The following is a 20612-nucleotide window of genomic DNA, read 5'->3' on the forward strand; positions in this document are numbered from 1 at the left end:
CACTTAACCCAACACAGCCCCTCAGAGAGCCCAAAGTGACACAAGTCCACACCTGCCTCACAGACTGCTAGACCCTCTGGCTGGGGTACAACATACTGAGCAGTCTATAATTGGAGATAGCACCTGGGACGGTGAGTCGAGCACTACTTGTTTGGACTCTTTCTGTAGCCTTGGGAAAGTGACAAACCTCTCTGGACCTAGCTACCTTTTTGACTAAATGAGCACTTCCAAGAAAGCTTATATTCCCGACTCCAGTGTCATCACTGCTCTGATATACCAAAATTCCAGTTGCCTTTGAAAACCAGTGAGGGGCACCTGGGTGGTTCAGTGGGTTAGGCATCTGAGTCTTGATTTCGGCTCCAGTCATGATCTCACGGTTCATGGGATCGAGCCTCACATCTAGCTCTGTGCTGACAGTGCAGAGCCTGCTTGGGATTCTCTCTTTTTCTCTCTCTGTCCCTCCCCCCAGCATGCATGCATGTACTCTCTCTAAATTAATAAATAAATAAATAAACTTTAAAAAAAGAAAAGCCAGTGAGAATTTTTTCTTCAACCTGTTACCACCATTAGGAGTGATGGTGTGTGGGTGTTTCAACTAAACCATCTGTGCAAGGCCTTCAGGGAAACAGGAAATGATATGGGAAATTAAGGGAGAAATCATGTCCCGTCAAGTGCTGGCTCACCTAAACTTTGATACAAATCTACCATTAAAGCCTACAGGTGAATCACCTGAGAGATTCCCCGCCCCCCCAACAAGCCCAACGACTACTGTAATGATTAGCTACCTGGCAGACTTCCACTATAAAGTACTATGGAATCTACCCAGCTAAACTGCCTTTAACCAAATACTTCCTTCCTGCAGAAATGATCCTTATCAAAAGCAGGAAAACAGCCCCTTGGCCCTGATGAAACAAAGACTGTGATATAAACTATTCATTTACTTAGCTACACATGGGATGAACTTCCAGAATTTGGTCAGTATAGATAGCAAGCTACTGAACATAAAAAGAATGAAAAGTCTAAAGGCGACAACTTAGAAGTACCTCAGGCTGAGGTCCAGAAGACTCAGGGAGGACCAGACTCTACTCCTCACCTGGACATGTGACCTTAACCTTTCCTGTTCTGGCTCCAGGAGATCAAGGGCTGCTCTGCCCTCACTTAACCCATCCCAGATCCTGCCGTGCCCCACCCCACAACACTCCCCCTTCCCCTCCCCCTGCTTTGCACTAAAAAAAGGAAGTAAATAAAGTTTCCTTGGTCAAATGGGTTTGAGAAACACTCCCTTTTGAAGAGGACAGTGTATGTTAGCATACTGAAGCCCTATAGTAAGAAAAGCTATTTAATCTTGTTGAACCCAGTGCTATGTAATACCTCTTACTATCTATGAGAAATAACCAGACAGAAGGATCTATTAACTTCCCTTCAGGCTAACACTTTCTGAATTTTAGAGTGCTCAGCTTTCCTATTACATAGCACATGTTTGGCATCAAAATCCTACTGAATTACAACTCACCAGCAAATTTACCTCTAGTAATATTTACAGTACACTGCTGAGCATCTGTCATGACTCTCTGGTAAAAGTTTCACCTGGCATATTAATAAGAATACAAATGCGGCAGGACGGGGTGGCGGAGAGCCTTTGTTTATGCTGCTTCTGAACCTTAATGACACATACAGTAGAGCTCAAAGAGAAGATTATGAACTAATAAACGACTGCTCAGAGAGGTGGTTAAAAGCACAAATTAAAAAGATGAAAGCAAATCTGCATTTCATACCTGAGTTGCTACCTCTTCAATCTTGTGAACCGCTTTAGAATCAAATAAGACTTGTCTTCCTCTTCTCTCACAGTCCTGGTAAACTATCAGGCGAATCTCATTCAGGTCAAACTCCGAACATGACCAACTGTGGATTAAAAAGAGAGAAAGAAGTTATGTTATCCACAATCCACAACACTTGGAATGGTCATGGCGAGCTAAGATTCCCAGCCAACATGCCTATGTGCCTCTGACCAAGGGCAGACAGCCTTGTCTGTGGGCTCTAATGGGCCATTGTCCATGGCAAAGGTTTGGAAGACTGCTGTAAACAATAAATCATTGGAGAGAAAGTTTCTCCTTCCAAAGCCACTTTGGGCAAAGATAGCAACCAAAAACCATAAGGATGTGTGCAGAAAGCTAAATTTGGATTCCTGGATTCTGGGAATGGTACACCTGAGGTACAGGAATGTTCCAGCTTCTGTGTTATTGGCCAGGGAACCATTTGGAGCAAGTGAGTGGAGCCTTCTCCTCTCTTCCTCTCCCACCCACCAGGCTCAGGTGAAAATGAGTGGAATTACATATCCTAAATTTTAGAACTTTGTTATAGCTGGCTTGGATACAGAAGTTTTGAAAACCAAGTGCATCACTGTACAGAATCTGAATTGCTAACAACAATCAGCAATGGAGGAAGCACAGCTTACTCCTGTTAAAAAGAAAACCACAGGCCCAGTATGGTGTCACTTAATCCAAGTCACCAAACCAGGACTGGCTTAACTGCTGTTTAGACCTCCCCTAGAAATAGTCTTAACCAGTCAATCAGGAATTTTCTGACTAACATGAGGTAATCTGTCACATGGGCCTACTCCTAGCCTAAAAGAAGATGAAGTAATCTGCATGATAAGACCCTTGTCCTTCCCCCTAAGGGAAAATGATCTAGCCTGAAACAATCCTTTCTTGTCTCTTGCTATTAACTCCTTGTTCCATCCTCCCCGTAAAAACCTTCCATTTTGTACAACTCTTCAGAGAGCCCCTCTACTTGCTGGATGGGATGTAGCCACATTTATGAATTGCTTAATAAAGTCAATTATAACTTCACATTAAAAGCTGCTGGGATAAAATTGCTCTAAACATAAGTTTGCTCTTGAGTAATAAATGAAATCAGAATGTGAGGACTATAAAAAAGGGCAATCATTTAAAATGCACTGCTTTGGGACGCCAGGCTGGCTCAGTCAATAGAGCGTGCAACTCTTGATCTCGGTCCTATGTTCAAGCCTCATGATGGGCATACAGCTTACTTTAAAAAAGTAAAATAAATATAAAATGCACTGCTTTGGACATATTCAGTTATTAGTCTGTTAATCCTGTCAACATATATTTGAGTGCCTACTATGTTTCAGGCACTGTGGTCCAGATGCTAGACATTCAGAAGTTAACTAAATAGAATTGGTCCCTGCCCTCGTGGAGAACATGGTTTAGTGGGGAATACTGGGCCAACAATGATATAAATGTATAACTACAGATTGTCATAAGTGCAAAAAGGAAAAGGATATGATGAGTGTTTCTTATTTTCAGATCTGAAGAGCAGGGAAGTCCCTAAGGATTTAAGGAAGTAAAGGTGGTGCCTGGCTGGTTCAGTTGGTAGAACATGTGACTCTTGATCTTGGGGTTGTGAGTTCAAGCCCCATGATGGGGGCAGAGCTTACTTAATAAAACAACAACAACAACCAGACAGAGGATTTAAGAAGTGATTTTTAAATAGGACTTGAAGAAGTAAGAGCTAAAGAGATAAGGTGTGAGAATGAAGAACAGGGTAGGAAGAGAGTAGGCTGGGAAGACAGGCAGGGGTCAGGATCATGCCCTAAGTGCAATGAGAAGCCAAGATGTACAAAGGTTGATAAACTCAAGTCTACACTTTTTAAAAATTCAACCTGGTTCCTCTAAGGAAAACAAGGGTGGGGAGATTAAGACTGGAGGTAAGAAGGCCAAAGAGAATTTATTATCAGAGTTCAGGCCCTTCATCAGGAAGGTTAGAGGAACAGCAACAGAGGTGGAGGAAAGAGAACAGATATTAGGGGCAGAACTAATAAGAGTTAGCGGTAGGCTGCGAGGGTACTGGAGACAAAAGGAATGCCTCCTGCTTAGAGAAAGCTGGAGAAGTAGGAGGAGTCCCCAAGGTATGGATGATAGGAAGTCACATAGATAGATTGACAAAAGCAAACTGTTTAAACTAAGAGACAGTCAACTACAATGAAATCAGACACATCTGGATCAAATCCATACTTTGAGTTTCCATTTTTTTTCATCAGCACAATGAGAATATTAATGTCAACCTCACAAGGCTGCTATAGGAATTAAATGAAATATGTAAAGTGTTTCACATAGAGGCTGACACACAGTAAGTGCTCCAAAATGTTAATAATTACTTAAGAGAATTGTTAATGGTACAATTTTTTTTTTTTTTACCAGCCACAAACTGTGCATTATTGGCTCTTTCCTTTTTCAGGCAATAGTAGTTAATATTGAATATGTTCTTTCAGGGTAGCAGATTAATTTTCTTAAATCCCAGCACCAAAAAATATAAAGCTCTGGTTGTACCTTCTTCTAACAACCTATATTCTGAGTTATCATGCCCAAGCATCCCTTCCTCCCAGTTTTGATAACAACATGGCAAGTTTATTTTAGAAATCATTTTCTTCTACTGTCAGTCCAGAGACAGTCTGTGATGTAGGCCTGGCTAATCAGACATGACCACACGACCTCCAGCTAGGTTATGAAAGCCAGTCCCCCAACTTAGCTGCTCAGCTAGGAAATGATAACCCTGGTGCCTATTTTTGCCAGTATGAGGTAAAAGCCTATCTCTGAAAATGAAGTCAGGGTGAAAGAAAGCAGAGGGAAGGAGTGGGATGAGGCAGATTCCTGTTGGCAATCGAAGCCAACAGCTTCTGAGTGAGCACTATTCCTGGAGTTAGTTTTCTGTCACTTACAACCAAGAAGTCTTGAAGACTGTGCCCCAAACCACTAAATTTTTAAATTACATAAAGCCATTAAAAATACCCTCTATGGGGCGCCTGGTTGGCTCAGTCGGTAAAGCATGCAACTTTTGATCTTGGGGTTGTAACTTTGAGCACTATGTTGGGTACAGAGATTACATAACAAAAATATCTGGGGGCGCCCGGGTGGCTCAGTTGGTTAAACATCCCACTCTAGATTTCAGCTCAGGTCATGATATTACGGTTTGTAAGATTGAGCCTGGCATAGGGCTCTGTGCTAATAACATGGGAGTCTGCTTGGGATTCTCTCTCTGGCCTTCCCTCACCCCCAAATAAATAAATAAAAAACATTTTTAAGAATCTTAAAAAAAAAAAAAAAAAAAAAAAAAAACCTCTGAAATTATTAAGACATAGTACATAGGCTGAAGTTATTAAAAATGAAAAAGCAAAGAGGATTTGTCTTTTTTTCTTGTTCCATCTGTTTTGCCCTAACAATTACACTTTGCCAAAATAGCTTTATAATTTACACAGCAAATTGTTCAATCCTTATTTTTGAGGAGTAACCCTGACTCAAATACCAAACTGAGGACAGCCTGACTAGAAGAGCTAAGATTTAATAAGGATCATACCACCTTATTAAATGTTTCATGCTATTTTTCAATTTTAAAGGAATGGAAATAAAAGATAGGAGGCAGAAAGCACATACGTTGGATTGTCTAATTTTTTGACCCAAATACCTTCAAAAGGTATGCTTTATATAAGGCAAACTCCACTCTCCAGCTTCCATATGAATACTGCCTTATTTAATGCCTAATTATAATTTCATCACTAATACTAATGTAGAGGAAATTACAGTTGAGTAATTTGATGAAGAAAATACAGGCAGGACAAAGGACATTAAAAGAGTGCTTCAGAATAAGGCAGGCCTGGGATCAAATCTCAGGTCTGCCTCCCACTGGAGTTACAGCCTTAAGAAAGTCCCCCCTCAAGCAGTACTTGTAAGACCTGGTGTGAAGATTAAAGGAGATAATCTGCGGAAATCTCCCAGTGCACTGTCAGCTTTTTTCCCTGGGATCCTCCATAACACAGGGCTTCACTGAGTCATAATCACATGCCACATGCATTTTCTGCATGTTCACATTCACTTCAACATTCAACCAAAGTTATTGTGGGGCTTCAGTGAGTACAGCCATGGTTCCTGGTGTTTTACTAAGGGCAACTTTGCATGACTCAAAGAGGTATAAAAAAATAAGCCGTGGGCTTTTGCCTTAAAATATCTATTTAAGAGATATTTATTCTAATGAGAACTACCTCATTGCTTTGCCTTGGTTGAAAGTAAGGCCCCTGGTTTTATTTATCTACTCTGGTCATGGCCATCTGAGCTGAGGCACAAAAAAGTAAGATGGTTTATCTACCTTTTCTTACTGTAAAATTTAAACAAAAGGACTTAGATGGACCCTTTTCAGTTTTACGAAAAGGGTCCTTTTCAGTTTTAAGGTAACATCTGCCGGCTGGAACTGAAACCAGCTGTTATTTCTGTAACTACTAATCAAGAGCAGGAAGAAAGTGACCAAAGTCTACATTACTTATCTGAAAGGTGACAAGCAATAGTTCAAACGAGTTTAAGTACAGAAAACAGAATTCTCTTTAAAATATATATAATCAGGGGCTCCTGAGTGGCTCAGTTGACTGAGTGTCCGACTTCGGCTCAGGTCTTAATCTCACAGCTCATGAGTTCGAGCCCTGCATCAGGCTCTGTGCTGACAGCTTGGAGCCTGGAGCCTGCTTCAAATTCTGGGGCTCCCTCTCTCTCTGCCCCAATCCACACGCATTCTGTCTCTCTCAAAAATAAACAAACATTAAAAAAATAAATAAAATAAAATAAAATAAAATAAAATAAAATAAAATAAAATAAAATAAAATAAAATAAATATAATCAGGAGTACCTGGGTGGCTCAGTCGGTTGAACATCCAACTTCAACTCAGGTCATGATCTCACAGTTTTGTGAACTTGACCTCCACATCGGGCTCTGCACTGGCAGTACAGAGCCTGCTTGAGACTCTCTCTCCCCCTCTCTCCCACTCCCACTCTCTCTCTCTCTAAATAAATAAAATAAAATAAAATAAAATAAAATATATAAAACCATGTGTTGTGGGTTTCATCGTGTCCCCCAAAACGGTATGTTCGATTCCTAATTCACAGTACGTGTCAACATGACCATGTTTGGAAAGAAGATCTTTGCAGATGTAATCAAGTTAAGATGAAATCATACTAGATGAGGGTGATTAGTGTCTTCATGAGAGGAGGGAAATTTGGACATAGACAAAGAGGGAAGGTGATGATGGACAGATTGTGGAGTTATGCTGCTACCAGCCAATGAAGGCCAAAGAAGCCTGGCAGTCAGGGGGATACAATAAATAAGAACTGGGTAAGTCCTTATTCTCTAGGCATTTAAAATCTACAAGACACAATCATATAGGTAACTACATGAAAATAAAAGGGTTAGGCAGAATATAGAAAGAAAAAAACAACAGGAAAAGTTTCCAGAAGAAGCAATATCTGAACTGATGAAGTTAGGAAGAATGGCAAGGATTCCACATGTAACATAAACAGGGGAGAGAGTCATTGCAGAATGAGGGCATGACATAAATACAAAAAGTTAAATGGTACAAAGTCGAAGTCTTACTTTCTTGAAACATGTCTACTACAGAATTATGCACGAGATGAGACTGGAAAGACAGTGTAGGCCTACTTGTGGAGGACCCTGAATGTCAAGCCAAGGAATGTATGTTTGCTTCTACAAGCAGTGGTGTGCCATTCCAACTTTCTGAGATGGGAAATGACATCATCTGACTTGTGTTTTAGGAGAACTAAAGCTGTTTGACAAAGCCATTTTCAGAGCAAATGGAATGGTGGTAGTGACTTGCATACCCAGGGTTTCAAGGAGTCATGGCTAATAAGGATGAGACAAGTAGTTGTATGATTTGCCAACATCCTCCAAGACCAATTCTAGTGTTCATACTTGACTGGTCCTTTGAACTTTTATAGGAGTCGGGCTAGAAGTGGGCTCAAGTATAGCCATGTTGAAACATGATCTATGAAAGACGAATACTTCAAAAATGTTTTCCCTTTTGCTCTCATGCAAGGAAATAACCCTTATATAGTCAACAACAAGTTCACAGGAAGAGTTTAGAGGGCAGTCCTGTGATCTAAGAATGTGAATATTTAAAAAGTCAGGTAGGTGGGAATGCAAGCTGGTGCAGCCATTCTGGAAAACAGTCTGGAGATTCCTCAAAAAACTAAAAATAGAACTACCCTACGACCCAGCAATTGCACTACTAGGCATTTATCCAAGGGATACAGGTGTGCTGTTTCAAAGGGACACATGCACCCCCATGTTTATAGCAGCACTATCAACAATAGCCAAAGTATGGAAAGAGCCCAAATGTCCATCAAGGGATGAATGGATAAAGAAGACGCGGTATATATATATATATATATATACATACATACATACACACACACACACACAATGGAGTATTACTCAGCAATCAAAAAGAATGAAATCTTGCCATTTGCAACTACGTGGATAGAACCGGAGGGTAGTATGCTAAGTGAAATTAGTCAGAGAAAGACAAAAATCCTATGACTTCACTCATATGAGGATTTTAAGAGACAAAACAGATGAACATAAGGGAAGGGAAACAAAAATAATATAAAAACAGGGAAGGGGACAAAACAGAAGAGACTCATAAATATGGAGAACAAACAGAGGGTTACTGGAGGGGTTGTGGGAGGGGGGATGGGCTAAATGGGTAAGGGACATTAAGGAATCTACTCCTGAAATCATTGTTGCACTATATGCTAATTTGGATGTAAATTTTTAAAAATTAAAAATAAAATTAAAAAAAAAAAAAGGTAGGGGGCACCTGGGTGGCTCAGCTGGTTGAGCGGCTGGCTTTAGCTTAGGTGGTGATCTCAGAGTTCATGAACTCGAGTCCTACATCGGGCTCTCTATTGTTAGCACAAAGCCCACTTCAGATTCTCTATCCTCCTCTCTCTCTGCCCTTCCCCTACTCACACTTTCTCAAAAATGAATAAACATTTAAAGTCAATAAATGAATAAATAAAATATGATAGAGAAATTTAAGTGGTCCAAGAAAAAGTAAAATTAAACAAAAAAATCAACAATAACAATCACAACAGAAAATGGCAAAAACCACCCATTTAACAAGTAGCTCCCACATGCCTACTGGGTGCTTGCACTCTTCCAACCACTGGGATACAGCTGTGAACAAATCATAATTCCTGCTCTGATGAAACTTTTACTGTATTTATGACGATATTTTACTCTTAAGCCCTATTCTGTGTTTCTTCTACCAACTCTCACTGCTCCTCTTCTCTTTCTCAAAAAAAGTTTCTAAAATCAAACAGAAACCGTCTAGAAAGGTTTGCTCAAGAATAGTGAGGAAGGGGGTGCCTAGGTGGTTCAGTCTGTTAAGCATCAAACTTAAAAAATATATATTTTTAATGTTTATTCATTTTTTGAGAGAGAGAGAGAGATGGGGTGTGAGTGGGGGAGGGGGAAGAGAAAGGGAGACCCAGAATCTGAAGCAGGCTCCAGGCTCTGAGCTGTCAGCACAGAGCCACACACAGGGCTTGAACCCACGAACTGCGAAATCATGACCTGAGCCAAAGTCAGATGCGTAACAGACTGAGCCACCCAGGTGCCCTAGCCTCCAACTCTTTATTTCGGCTCAGGTCATGATCTCACAGTTCATAAGCTCAAGCTCCACATTGGGCTCTGCATTGACAGCATGGAGCCTATTTGGGATTGTCTTCTTGTCTCTCTGCCCCTCCCGTGCTTATGTTCACACTTGATCTCTCTTTCTCAAAATAAATAAATTTTGGGGAAAAAGAGTAGGGAGGAAGTCCTAATGACTCTTACCTAAAAATAAAGGAAAACTAGAAGTGGAGAAAAGGGGAAATTGTGTTTGAGATGGCAACAGAGTTCACCCTATCAGCACAAATGTACATTATTCCCCACTCAGTACCACACTAATTATTTCAAGAAAAAAAATTATGTAAATAATGGCAGTAACAAATTTGGAATTCTGCTTTGTTTTGTTTTTTTTTTGGTCTGGGTTACTACTCTCAGAAAGAAAGCAAACAGGAAAGGTAATTTGGAAATTAATTGATGTTCCTATTTTACAGTGAAACTGTCTTTGCTGTAAAACTTGCCAAGTTTACTTGCAGAGTAACTACATAAAAACTCACCACTGAATTTCTGTTCTGTGGTCAACAGTATAGTAAGAAAAGTACTTAAAGACTCCAATTCTTATCAGAAACTTTTATACATAAAGCTAGCCTAAAGATATAATTTAAAAATGATTCCAGTTAAATGTATCCCATTGTTATTTTACCAAAAAAATTTATACTGGATATTGGCTACAACTTTGTCTTTAACAAAGTAGGTGATATGTAAATCCTTTACTCCTTTTGTAGAAGAAATGTGGGGAAAGAATAAATCCCTATAATCAGCAGCATGACGTACAAAGAGCACTGTTAGTAACAAGAGTCCTAAAGCACACTGCTGCATTCGTTCCTTCCACGCCATTTTATTTTTTTATTTTTATTATTTTTAAAAACTCTTTTTTGAAGTTCATTTATTTTGAGAGAGAGCAGGTGAGCAAGAGTTGGGGAGGGGCATAGAGCAAGGGAGAGAGAGAATCCCAAGTGCAGAGCCTGATGCTAGACTCGATCCCACAAACCATAAGATCATGACCAGAGCAGAAATCAAGAGCTAGACGCTTAACCAACTGAGCCATCTAGGTGCCCCTCCTTCCATGCAATTTTAGGACCTGGCTTGACCCAGGTACCATGAAAGATATACCAGGAATAGAAATTAACTAGATCCAGTTTCCACCTCAAAATTCTTACAATTTGCTATGGGAAGGCCAACATACAAACACTTAAGTAAACTACACTGTCACAGATACTGAGATTAATGTCCATATGTCTTGTAGAACTTACAGGACAAAGAGATCGAATCCACATTGTAGGGGAAAGAGATGGGTGCAAGTCACAAAGGATGTGATGCTTGGGACATGGATTAGTATTAACCAGGGTAAACAGAGCTTCTAATTCTAGCTCTGCAACTTTCAAGTCAGGTGACTTTAGGAAAGCACTTATCCAGGGCTTAGCTTTCCCAAAGTGTATCTATGTGCCTTATCTAACTCTCCCAAGGTTGTTGGGAAAAACAAAGACTAAGTATGAAAGTACTCTTAAAACTGTAAAGCATAAATCAAAGATAAGTTCAGATACACAATCTTTTCACTGAGATCTTTGCGGCCAGGTATTTAAGAATTCAGAATTTTTTATACTTTAGAAAGAAGGTATTATGTAATACCTCCTCCAGGGTTCAAGGTATAACCAAATCCCCAAATCAAACAAATGTAACACCAGGCCAAGTTATGAATATTTATGCTGAACGGATTAGACAGAAACTATACATAGCTTCACAATAGTTCAGGTTAATTCTAAAAATCTTTTCAGAGATTTTAGGACTTTAGAATTGTAGGATAAGAGATTGTTGACCAATGCAATACTTACTATGTCTTAAGGAAGGTCAAAAGACTGGAATAACTAACATTCAGTCCAACCAACATTATTCCAAATATAACTGATCCATAACAAAGATGACAATCAAGTTTATGTGTAAGTAGGTTGTAACTCAGAACTTGTTTCTCCCTCCCCCTGAAATAAGGCTATAAATGGTTGTAAGGGTCACAAGCTAAAACCACGTAAATCTTCATATAATGAGTTCACACAGCAATAACAAAACATTATAAGTCACAATATAGCCTGAGGTTTGGATGCTATGAACAGGGAACTATGAAGTACAGAGGAGGAAAAGACAGAATTCCTTCCTTTTTTCCTGAGTTCAGGGTCATGTCAGGTAAGACTCTGAAATAGGTAAAGTTTATGTGTGGCCCTCAAGTCACCATGCCCCACACCCCCACTGCCCTGGGGCCACCATGGGCATCCACAAAACTGCAAAGCACTGTACTGGGCATCAGAATGCCTGAGTTCTAGGCAAGATCGACAGTTCAATCCTGGTCACACTGCTTCATCTCTTAGTCCAGTGTTTCTTCCCCTATAAAAATGATGGGTTGGGGCTAAAATCACCTCTCAAGGTCTCATTCTTCCAACTCTAACACACTAAAATTCCAAATCATCTATAAAGTATGTGCACAGTATAATTTGGAATAGATGACCCCAGCCAAGTACTAAGAGGAAAGCAATCTTAATTAATCCACATTACTGCACAGCATCCTTTAACCCTTCTAGATATACTCTATACTTTGACAAACATGTTTCTTAATATAAATGCATCTTTAACTGATAGAATTTTCAAAAGATGCTAACAAAATCTGCAGAGGAAAAGCACAAGTTCTTTTGAGGCAAGAGGGTCACTGAGTAGGCAGGTGACTATGCCAACCAGAATTCCACCCCTGGCTAGCTTTGCCAGATTTTATTGTTGCTATTAATAGGTTTTTCTCTTTCTGCCCTTTAAAAACTCACAGAATCTCTAAATATGGACCATATTTTCCAAAATAATTTCTTGAATTCATAAAAGAGCACTACTCATTCTTTTCTGGTATCTATAAACTGGAAGCTACCTATATTTAAAAAAAAGGTGGGGGGTGCTTGGCTGGCTCAGTCACAAGAGCATGTGACTCAATCTCAGAGTTACGAGTTCAAGACCCATGCTGGGTGTATAGATTAAAAAAAAAAAAAAAAAAACTTTGGGACACCTGGGTGGCTCAGTCAGTTGGGCATACGACTTCGGCTCAGGTCATGTTCTCACAGTCCATGGTTCGAGCCCTGCGTCGGGCTCTGTGCTGACAGCTCAGAGCCTGGAGCTTGCTTCTGATTCTGTGTCTCCCTCTCTCTGGCCCTCGCCTGCTCATGCTCTGTCTCACTCTCTCAAAAATAAATAAACATTAAAAAAACTTAAAAAAAAAGCTTTGCTGTACACTGTACATCTCCATGCATGCTTTAATTTTAATATTCACTGAGCTAATTCTTTCACACTCTTGTCAGCATAACCCAAACAGTCAACATTCGTTACTATATTTTAGGATTACCGAAATGCATACTGGCCCTGCTGAAAGCTAACTTGCCATCAACATGATTTCATATCTTCTTTGAAGTAAGGTTTCCCCACCTTCTCCACCCACCCACGGAACTTATATGCTAATCACAGATAAATATTCAAGACACTGGCTTATACATTAATTCTAGATCCATTTAAATTTTACACAGATAACATAATAATACTATTTTCCTAGAAGATTCCCAAGGTCTAAATCATTGTTATCTCCATAAGGTCTTTTGTTTGCAAAATGAGAAAGCCAAAATCAACAGAAACTGTACCTATCTTTGTTTGTAAAATACTAGCTCTAAAAGAGATGGGTACAGGCGAGCACGTGTGGAATGGTCAGAGGGCAGCAGTGCAGGGCCGGGCCATGGGGCAGAGGGCAGAACCAAAATAAGAGGGTTGAGGGAGAGGGGGAAGAACAACATGGGTGCAAACACACATACTCTTTGACCCAGCAATTCCACTTGTAGGCATTAATCCTACAGATCAATTTGCAAAAGTTCAAAATGATTATGTACAAAAAGGTTTTCACTGTAGCACTGTTTGGAATAGCAAAGGACTGGAAACAACCATCAACACAAGACTGTTAAACTATGGTCCATCCATACAATGGAGTACTATACAGATACAATAACAAATGAGGAAGATCCTTATGATTCTATAATAAGCTAGGATATCATCTTAATAGGAAGAAAGAAGTACAAAACATTGTGTATAGAATGCTCTCATATGTATTTTTTTTTAAAAAAGGAAAAAATGTAGGAAAAACTCTGGATTATACTATATGTACATAGAGTATCTCTAGAAAGATAAATAATGAGTTGTAAGACTGGTTGTGTCTAAAACTATTTAATACACATCTGTTAAAACAGCATAGAATATAGACCCTGGAGCCAGGTGGCCTGGGCTCAAATCCTCACTCTGCCTCTTTCTAGTTCGTGACTTTGGGAAGTTACCTAACCTCGTTGTCCCTCAGTATCTCATCTGCAAAATGCCTACCTCATAAGTGTTTGAGGATTAACAAAGAGCCAGGCACACAGTAAGTGTGCTGTAAGTACTCACTGAGACTTTGTACCTTTTGAATATTTAACCATAGGACTATACTACTTCTTGAAAAATTAAAAATAAAATAAGTCATGAAACTGAGGAATACAATAGAAACATTCTATTTTTTTTAACCCATCAAAGATTGTATTATTGCCTTAAGACAAACAACCTTAATTACTGTTTGCTTTAAAAAGCTTCTTGGTAGCTGAAGCATGAGGCAGTGGGTGAACTCCCACAGGGAAACCACCTTAATGAATTCAAGGCATTTAGATTCAGTTTCAAATATGTAGTTTGGCTTCATACAATGACATTTATTGAGCTTGTCAGTATTCATATACCACATTGTCTTGCCCTTCTTCATCCCCGGCTTCCCCAAGGACAGGACAAGTTTCTCTCTAAAAAGTAACCCCTCTTCTCATTTATTAAACCTATTTATATATAGCCTCTGAGTTTGTTATTACTGCTCTAGTACTGTATCAAATTGATTTCTATCATATTAAATAGCTGACCTTTTTTTACTGCACAATCTCACAGAGCCTAAAGACACAACTTCCAGAAAGTCTGACGTCTGGATATAGGCTCTGGTGATGAGAGCCACACAGCACATGCACAAATAATTAGCTAACATTTTAGAGTTTGCCAAACACTTTACAGAATTCACCTGAAGTAATCTTCACAAAAGTCCCGTGAGAGCGTGTATTACATGTTTTACATAGAAATTAGGAGACTTTTAAAAAGTTATAACCAGGAGCGCCTGGGTAGCTCAGCTGGTTGGGTGTTGGCCTCTTGGTTTCAGCTCAGGTCATGATCTCACGGTTCATGAGTTCGAGCCCTGCATCGGGCTCCACCCTGACAGCGCAAAGCCTGCTTGGGATTCTCTTTCTCTCTCTCTGCCTCTTCCCAGGGCGAACTTGCGTGTTCTCTCTCTCTCTCTCTTTTTCTCCCCTGCTTAGATTCTCTCTCTCAAAATTAAAAAAAAAAAAAAAAAAAAAAGTTGTAACCAGTAAGTGGCAAAGACAGGACACAAACCAATGTTTCCTGATTCCAGATTCTGTGTTGTTCCAACTCTGCTATGTTATCACCTTAATATTAGTAGGAAACAAGTCAGGGTAACATCCTTTACATTCCAGGACATCCCTCTGCATTTCTTTCTGAAGTATAAAAACCTGTTACATTTGAAAAATAAGAATATTTGTGATATAATGTTAAGACTGAAAAGCAGAACACAGAATTATGTATACAGTATGAATTACCTCAACTATGTACAAAAACAAAAACAGCTATCAAAGGAAGTTCACCAAAAATTAGTAGCTCATATCACAGACAAAAGATTAATCCCCCTACTATAAAAAGGACCAGAAACCAATGAAGAAAAGGGCTCACAAACCAATAGGAAACTGGGCAATGTATACAGATAGTTCATAGAAAAAATATTAAGATGATTTTTAAATATATGAAAAGATGTTAAATCTTACTCTTAGAGAAAAGCAAATTAAATTCATACACCTATCAGATTGGCAAAATTCCAAAAGTTAGACACCCTATGCGATTAATACGAGCAGAGGCACAAAAAAGTAGAACTACATGGTGGGGGCAGGAGAGTAAACTGTCATAGATATCAGAATTACAAGTATTTTTAACCCTGGACCCACCAATTCTATTTCTGGAACTAAACAGATCTAAACATGTATGTGTGTGTGTACATATATATGTGTACATACATACACATATGTATACGCACATATACAGACATACATACATATATCTATGTGAATCTATGTACATACACACATACATATATATGTATGTACATAGATACATATATCTTTGCAGCATGTTTGCTAAGAGCAGAAGACTGGAAACAACTGGAGAAGACATTGGTAGGGGTAAATAATATCATTTATGTCAAATTCACGCAACAAAATACCAAGCAGCTACTGTAAAGAGTGTGCAAGTATGACAGCAATGCCTGTAAGATCTCCAAATTATACTGAAAGTTCAAACAGCAAAAAGAACATGCTACCTTTTGTATAAGAAGGAAGAATACAGATTTGTTTTTGCTGATTTCTACATAAAAGAAACACTTAAAAATTTAGTTTATAAAAATTGAATTTTATTTTAAAAAGTTTTTAAATTTGTAATGTTTATTTTTGAGAGAAAGAGAGATAGAGCATGAGCGGGTGAGGGGCAGAGAGACAGGGAGACACAGAATCCCAAGCAGGCTCCAGGCTCTGAGCTGTCAGCAAAGAGCCTGACGTGGGGATCGAACTTACGAACCTCGAGATCATGACCTGAGCCAAATTCAGACACTTAACCGCCTGAGCCACCCAGGTGCCCCTAAAAAAAAATTTTTTTAATGTTTATTTATTTTTGAGAAAGAGCAGAGACAGAGTGTGAGCGGGGAAGGGGTAGACACAGAATCCGAATCAGGCTGCAGGCTCCGAGTTGTCAGCACAGAGCCCAATGTGGGGCTCAAACTCATGGACCGCAAGATCATGACCCAAGCCAAAGTTGGAAACTTAACCGACTGAGCCACCCAGGTGCCCCTAAATCGAATTTTAAAAAGTAGGAAAGGGAAGAATAGTTCTGACCTTTGAAGGCAAAATTCACAAGAATACTCTGGTCTCCCAGGTAAAAAGCCTGATTAGTCTATCAGAAGTAGTTTTTTCTTCAATTGGTTCTAAGAGATTTCCAGATTTTATAGTCTACTCCTGGTTATAGAGGCATGGGGATGAAGCAGACAAAACAAGGCCAGGAGCTTGGCCAGCACCTTCAAAGACTGGTTTTTAAATTATATGGCCCAGATAGTTGACAAATTTGCCTGAAAATGCTCTCTCTGGTTGGGCAGGGAAGACAAGCCTTCCAAAAGACAATACTGGATTGCTGTCCTAGAGAGAGAGACCAGCAGTCTGGGAGTCGGTAGTTGAAATAAGATGCTGTTGGAGGCCGGAACACTTACTAAGGCCACAGAAAGGCAGGTGAGTGGCCATGAGTCTTCACAGGGAAAGGCTGAAGCAGTGGTTAGGAAGTGCTCATGCTGCCATGCCTGTCACATGAAGGTGAGGATGATGGGGAAGCTCCAAGCAATGGCAGCCAAGTGAGCTGGAGAAAGGGCTCCCTGCTCCTTTCTCACCCACCTGCACCAGGGGGACACCTGTGACCTCTGCCTATTGTTCCTGGCATCCAGGATTTCTTCATCTAAAAAAAAGTCCATAAAAACATGTCTGGGGTTTGGGGTTTGGGGTTGTGCCTGGGTGGCTCAGGCAGTTAAGTGTCCATCTCTTGATTTCAGTTCATGATCTCACCATTCATGAGATCAAGCCCCACATTGGGCTCTGTGCTGACCGTGTGGAGACTGCTTAGGATTCTCTCTCTCCCCCTCTCTCTGCCCCTCTTCTGTACTTTTTCTCTCTGGTGCTCAAGGGCGCACACACATGCTCTCTCAAAATAAATAAACATTAAAAAAAAAAACATGTACAGGAATGTTTATGCAGCATTATTCATGATAGCCAAAATGTGGAAAGCAACCACATGTCCATCATCGGATAAACACAATGTGGCACATCCATACAATGGAGTATTGTTTGGCAATAAAAAGGGATGAGATACTAATATATGCTAGAACAGGAGTGAACCTTGAAAGCATGGTAAGTGAAAGAAATCAACTACAGAGAATCATATGTTATATGATTTCACTTACACAAAATGTCTAGCATAGGCAAATTTACAGAGACAGCAAATTAGCGGCTGACTAGAGCTGGAGGTAGGGAGATTGGGGAATTGTGGAATGACAGTTAAATTTTGTGTGGGGTTTCTTCTGGGGGTAATGGACTGTTCTGAAGTTGATTTTGGTGATGACTGCACAATTCAGTGAATGCACTAAAATCCACTGAAGTATAAATACACATTAGATGGGAGGATTGTGTGGTATGTGAATCATCTCAATAAAGCTGTTTTAAAAGAAACAAGATACATTTTGTGTACAGGCCCCCCACCGCCACCCCACCCAAGGATGATGAGCAGTGGGAAGACTCATGCACTGTGTTGGGAAAGAAGCTGAGGCAACTGCTTTGAAGGATATCTAGTAAAGCCAAAGATTCCCGTATCGTAAAACCTAACAATTCCACTCTTGGGCATATACCCTATGGAAATCCATACAGATGTGCAGAAAAAGACAAGGGCAATACTATTCACTGCAACATTGTTTATAACAGTAAAATAGTTTGTAAAAACAAAATTAAAATGTTCATCAATAGACTAATGGATACATAAATTGTGAATGCTATACTGGAATTTAGAATTACCGAACTAGAGGTACACGAATATGAATAAATTTCAAAAAACATGCAATTCTTCAAAATAATATGTACAGTATGCTACTCATTCTATAATGTTAAATATGTGTGACCCAGTATTATTTATGGATACATTATAACCAGTAAACTAAAAATATAGCAGAGGCAAATATTCAGAATGTGGTTACCTCTGGAAGGAGGAAGAAGGGAGAAGACTGGGCCCAGTAAGGACTATGTAGGAAGCAACATCTGTTCCCCTCGTGTTTTAGATCTTTTGTTTTTAATTATATATGTGAAGCAAGAGTGGTAAAATGTTAAGATTTAACAAAACTTGGTTGTGGGTACACATATGGTTATTATACCATGTTCTGTATTTTCCTTATGGTTGAAATATTTCATAATAAAATGAAAATCCTTTTCCCTTTGAGGGAAATCTTCAATCCCTTTAAGGTTCCTCAAAAAATTAAAAAGAGAACTATCCTATGATCAAAGAATTACACTACTGAGGATTTACACCAAAATTACAAAAATACAAATTCAAAGGGATACATGCATCCCTATGTTTATTACAGCATTATTTACAATAGCCAAACTATGGAAGTAGCCCAAGATAGATGAATGGATTAAGAAGGTATGATATTATATATATAATATTATACACACACATACACACACACACACACACACACACATATATATATACACACACACCCCACCCAAGGATGTATGGGTATATATACATATATGTGTGTGTGTATACACATATATATGTGTGTGTGTATATATATATGCATATATATATAATATATGATATGATATATACATACATACATATATACACACACACATATACATGCAATGGAATATTATTTGGCCATAAAAAAGAATGAAATCTTGTCATTTGCAACAACATGGATAGAGATAGAAAGTATAATAATGCTGAGCAAAATAAGTCAGAGAAAGACAAATACCACATGATCTCACTTATATGTGGAATTTAAGAAACACAAATAAGCAAAGGAAAAAAGGAGAAAGACAGACAAACCAAGAACAGACTCCTAACTATAGACAACAAACTGATGGTTACCAGAGGGGAGGTGGGTGGCGGGATGGATTGAATAGGCATTAAATAGCATACTCACCATGATGAAAAATAAAAAGAGAGAGGACATTGGCATAGACCAGGTTGTAATAGTGGAGGTGGCAAGAAGTAGTCAGACTTGGGGGGCACCTGGGTGGCGCAGTCGGTTAAGCGTCCGACTTCAGCCAGGTCACGATCTCGCGGTCTGTGAGTTCGAGCCCCGCGTCAGGCTCTGGGCTGATGGCTCAGAGCCTGGAGCCTGTTTCCGATTCTGTGTCTCCCTCTCTCTCTGCCCCTCCCCCGTTCATGCTCTGTCTCTCTCTGTCCCAAAAATAAATAAACGTTGAAAAAAAAAAAAAAAAAAAAAAAAAAAGAAGTAGTCAGACTTGGGGTAGTATTTGAGGGTAGAGCCCGCTGGAATTGCTATGGATTGGATACAGTGTGTAAGGAAGGAAAAAAAAAAAAAAAAAGAGGAGTCATAACTACGGCCATCAAGAGAGAGAAAGCTGCAGGTGGGACAAGTTGTTGGATATACAAACCTGGAGGGCAGGGGAAAAGTCTGGGCTAGAGTTATAAATGTGGGAGTTGTTGGCAAACAGATGGTACTTCAAGCCAAAGGCTGAATGAGATCACTAAGGAAAGTGAGTGTGGGTAGAGAAGAGGTCCAGGACTAAGCCTTCAAGCACACCACCATTAACGGGTGGGGAGAAAAGGAGGACTCAGCAAAGATCAAGATGGAGCAATCAAGAAAGGGGAGAATGCTGGAGTTAAAAAGAAAGAAAAAAAAAAAGAAAAAGAAAATGCTAAATGGGTTTTTAAATGGAAAAAAAAAGAATTTATAAAAAACTAATAAAATCGATTACCTAAAGGGCATGGGGAAGAATAATGAGGTGGGAAAAATATATTTCAAATATATATTTTTATTGTTGAACCAAGTGAATGAATTATCTCTGAAGGCATATAGAGAAAATGCTTTTAAAATGTTAAGGAAAAAATCCTCACATTCATATGCTTCAAGAGGTGATTTAACCTATAAAAGGTGTTAGAGTTGGGGGGGGGGGTGTTCCTTACCTTTGATTCAGGTTTCCAAGTAGAGGCACAATCCTGATTAGTGTTAACATTCCTATCTGTCTTCACCCCTACCTGCTCCTTCCCAGGGGAAGAAGAATGATTTCTGATTGATAAACTGTCCTTTATGCTTTGGTATCTATCTGTTTGCAGAGCACACACAAACTAATCTAACCTTCAACTACTCAACATCAAGTTTTATAGGGGTGAAC

At 39.4% G+C, this 20612-nt stretch overlaps 1 protein-coding gene across 5 annotated transcripts in view; it reads right to left on the reverse strand.

The window, feature by feature from the left end:
- Positions 1-20612, reverse strand: part of FNIP2 (folliculin interacting protein 2) — a 134548-nt gene that overhangs the window by 64901 nt on the left and 49035 nt on the right. For all 5 annotated transcript variants that reach the window (XM_045464349.1, XM_045464364.1, XM_045464369.1 and 2 more), the window contains exon 2: positions 1776-1902. In XM_045464349.1, coding sequence (XP_045320305.1) covers positions 1776-1902 — 127 coding nt within the window. The remainder of the gene's footprint in view (positions 1-1775; positions 1903-20612) is intronic.

This window comes from Leopardus geoffroyi, chromosome B1, assembly GCF_018350155.1.
Source record: "Leopardus geoffroyi isolate Oge1 chromosome B1, O.geoffroyi_Oge1_pat1.0, whole genome shotgun sequence".
In the NCBI taxonomy this organism is placed as follows: domain Eukaryota; kingdom Metazoa; phylum Chordata; class Mammalia; order Carnivora; family Felidae; genus Leopardus; species Leopardus geoffroyi.